Source organism: Nematolebias whitei, chromosome 9 (genome assembly GCF_014905685.2).
Source record: "Nematolebias whitei isolate Nwh7 chromosome 9, NemWhi1, whole genome shotgun sequence".
Taxonomy (NCBI): Eukaryota; Metazoa; Chordata; class Actinopteri; order Cyprinodontiformes; family Rivulidae; genus Nematolebias; species Nematolebias whitei.
Genome location: NC_056506.1, coordinates 6757455 through 6758553, shown reverse-complemented (window position 1 = coordinate 6758553; position 1099 = coordinate 6757455). Strand labels below are relative to the sequence as shown.

The following is a 1099-nucleotide window of genomic DNA, read 5'->3' as shown; positions in this document are numbered from 1 at the left end:
TGTTTAATGATGGACGGTTTCTTTTCACAAAGATGGCCTCCTTTACTCCTCTCTCAAACCATCGTTCCTCTCTATCCAGGATGTGCACATCTTCATCCCTGAAAGAGTGACCGGTGGCTTGGAGATGAGTGTAGACCGCAGAGTCCTGGCCTGATGATGTTGACCTTCTGTGCTGGGCCATTCTTTTGGCCAGTGGCTGTTTTGTTTCCCCGATGTAAGACTGATCACAGCCCTCCTGACACTGAACAGCATACACAACATTACTCTGTTTGTGCCTGGGGACTGGATCTTTGGGATGAACCAGTCTTTGCCATTATATATTTTGGGGTTTAAAAGCCACTGGGACGTTATGTTTAGAAAATAAACGTCTCAGTTTCACTGATTGCACAGCAGTGTAAGAGGGGGAGCGGTCTACACTCATCCCCAGGCCAGCGGTCACTCTTTCAGGGATGAAGATGTGCACATCCTGGATAGAGAGGAACGATGGTTTGAGAGAGGAGTAAAGGAGGCCATCTTTGTGAAAAGAAACCGTCCATCATTAAACAGGGGTGGAGGCCTACGTGTTCAATTGTCCCCCTCTTACAATGCTGTGATTGCTAGTATCACTCAAACCCCTGTGAATAGTAAACAGCCATCAGTGTGCTAATGATCCATTGTTAGGCTGATGGTCCTTCTTGAGCATGTGATCAGCTGGTTTTGGTTGTCAGCAGCAAAACTGGTTGATCCACTCTGACAAGGTGCTATTTAAGAGACTGAGCTGAAAACAGCACCTCAGACTGAAAAAGTCTCTCAGACAAGAGACGAAACGTTTCTACATTTTTTGTTGTTTTGCTTTGTTTTGGTTTTTTTTGAATGTCCAGAGGACCAGATTTAACTTTTTTAGATTTTTCTACCTGGATTATTGAGCATGCATCAGGATATTTTGAACCACTTTGGCCAGGATTGCCTCAAACTAGTTAGAGAGTTTGAGAAAACAGCAAGGAAGAGGGCAGACTACAGGAACCATTTGCGATTCAACCTCAGATGTCGACAAAGTGGCATCATTCCCAAGAGCCTGGAACTAAAATCTTCGGTCAGCGGGCACCGGGCAAGCAAGATC

The 1099-nt window shown here is 45.3% G+C and overlaps 1 protein-coding gene across 1 annotated transcript in view; it reads right to left on the bottom strand.

The window, feature by feature from the left end:
* Window positions 1-1099, bottom strand: part of LOC119414861 (putative ferric-chelate reductase 1) — a 139225-nt gene that overhangs the window by 129207 nt on the left and 8919 nt on the right. Inside the window, exon 3 of the mRNA XM_037681982.1 lies at window positions 165-167. Within this exon, the coding sequence (XP_037537910.1) occupies window positions 165-167 (3 nt within the window). The remainder of the gene's footprint in view (window positions 1-164; window positions 168-1099) is intronic.